Genomic DNA, 2,462 nt, shown 5'->3' with positions numbered 1-2,462 from the left:
TTGTTTTTAAAACTAATGGTATCATTGATTCATTGCAACAATCCATGACTTCACAATTTTTAATGTCTATATTTGTAACATCTTCGATCACATGTTTTATTTTTTCATTGTCAATACAAACACGATTGTCTTTTTCAACGTCCAATTCCGTTGGTTGTGTAATTGGTGTTTTTATTAATTCATTAATCTTGTTTTCGTTTTGGGGAACCATTTCAAAATAAGAAGATCTCAACAAGTAATTAATGTTGCAAAGTTTCGATATAAATTGTTGAGTTGTAATTAATTTGTTGGTAAAGTTATATGTTAAATTTTCTATAAGTGTATTTCTTGATACATTTTGTGATCTTTTTCTTTTAAACACTCCATCAAGCATGTTTTTAAATTGTTCATTTTCTTTTGTTTCTATTTTAATAATTTTATCAAGCCATTCAACTTCACTTGGATGTTTGTGTTCTAATCGTTTTGCAAATACAGAGTGAAAACTTTCACATATATTGTTTGTTCTTGTTTTACAACAATATTGGTTCCACATTTCTTTTGGAAAAACATTCCCAAGCCAAGTTTGTTCGTAATAGTTGTAAACTTTGAGTAACTCCAAATCTGTGCAATCTTTTTTCATGTTCTCGAAAACGCCACTAACATCTTCAACTGGCAAAAAAGCCAAACACATAAGAGATTTAACAATATTATAAAATTGTTGATCTTCTTTAAAACGGCTCGAAAGTCCCAAAGTGTTGACTTTTCTCCAAAGAGATTGACACAAGTGAAAATAGCACCCCTTTGTTATACAGCCAAAGTATTCAAGTGCATTTTGAACTGCCTTTTCAAAATCAATCATCACAACAACACCATTTTTGAATAAAACATACCCATTGTTATTTTTCCAGTAATCATTAATACAATTAAACATTTTTTGAATAATGATTCTGTTTTTCCAACGAGTAAAGCATGAACCAAAGTAAAATGTTCTCCATTTTTCAACATACAGTTTATAGTGTACATTTGATAAAAAATTTTGGGTGCAGTGCTAAATGTACCATCCATGAACAACAATTCAAAATCATTAATTTTGTTAACTTTATTTTTATTTACAAATACAGCAAAATCTGGATCTTCCTTAATTAAATAATCATTGTATAATGGGTGTGATTTAAAGTCACAATTGGTAAACATTTTTTGTCTTAATCTTCTAAATTCCCTTAAAGTTGTACTTTCTCTTTTACTGTACATAGAAAAATCTTTATCTTCAAGTGCTTTTGAACTTGAAACAAACCGCTTTTCAATTAGTGAAGCAGTTTCAATTAATCTTTCTTTTGCTTCGTTTTTTGCTTCTGCATCGTGAGATTGGTGTGAATGTATTTGATTGTATGAAGTGAAAATGTAAGATTTAAAAGTTGTAATATTATTAATTGGACCATCGAATTCAACTATTTTAATTGATACATCACAATGAATATCTTTAAACTTGTAATTTAAAAAAGAACGTCCAGTTCTATGAAACACAAAGTCATCAATTATTGGTATTTTTCTACCTGAAATTTTTGAATTCAACAATTTTATTTTTGTTAACAACTTCAGATAATTATTTGTATTTATATCATTTGTGACATTTTGTGTAAATGATGTTAGTGGAATATTAGTTAACTGAAGATGTTGCTCCGTTGATCCAATGTGTTGGTTTGGTAAGTTGTAAAAATGTGGTTGATATGGATAAAGTTGCATAAATGGTAGTTGTTGTTGATATTGTTGACAAATGGAATAATTGCATGGATATATTGGCATGAATGGTTGTTGAAATCTATAGCAAGGTAACATCAATAAATATATCAAATCAGTTGTATTTTTTTAAATAAATAACATGATTATCATCCACGTGGAATTAATTGTCCATAGAAAACAAAATTGTTAATCAAACCCGATTATTTATATGAAAATTAACTTAATAACAATTCGTTATTTCATTTTGATATTATTATTCGGGAATCAAATGTCCATCAAAAACACTAATATAAAAATAAAAACCCGATTTGTAGCATTGTTAATAACCAAATAATCACAAGAATCAATTGTCCAAATAAAACACAAAGGAATCAATTGTCCGGAATCAAATATCAGGCCACCATAATTATTATAAAAAACAATGATAATATTCATATAATACGTATAAATACACGTTGTGTAATTATTTGTTATATAAAAACTTAAATTAGTTTTGTAAACAACAATGTCTGTTTTTAATACTGAAGAAGAAATTCCTGTAATAATTATTGACAATGGGTCTTATATGGTTAAAGCTGGGTTCTCAAACTCAGAAAAAGAAAGTCCGGATTTTAAAACGGCTAATGTGGTGGCATTTGATCCTGGAGAAGAAAAAATGATATAGTTGGTAGTAAAACTGAATTTCTGGCAAGGGAAATGAATGTAGTTCGACCATTTGTAGATGGGAGACTTAATGATAAAAA

At 27.9% G+C, this 2,462-nt stretch overlaps 1 protein-coding gene across 1 annotated transcript; it reads right to left on the bottom strand.

Annotated features, from left to right (window-relative positions):
- EIN_106540 (hypothetical protein) lies at positions 1 to 1,815 on the bottom strand (the record flags this gene model as incomplete). The annotated part of the gene is made up of 2 exons (XM_004256948.1): positions 1 to 820; positions 850 to 1,815. Coding segments are annotated over 2 exons (1,786 nt in total), but the record flags the coding sequence as incomplete, so codon positions are not given.
- Between the last annotated feature and the right edge of the window lie 647 nt (positions 1,816 to 2,462).

This window comes from Entamoeba invadens, assembly GCF_000330505.1.
Source record: "Entamoeba invadens IP1 unplaced genomic scaffold scaff_1105074726701, whole genome shotgun sequence".
NCBI classification, from domain to species: Eukaryota; Evosea; order Mastigamoebida; family Endamoebidae; genus Entamoeba; species Entamoeba invadens.
This window is presented reverse-complemented; position numbering and strand designations above follow the sequence as displayed.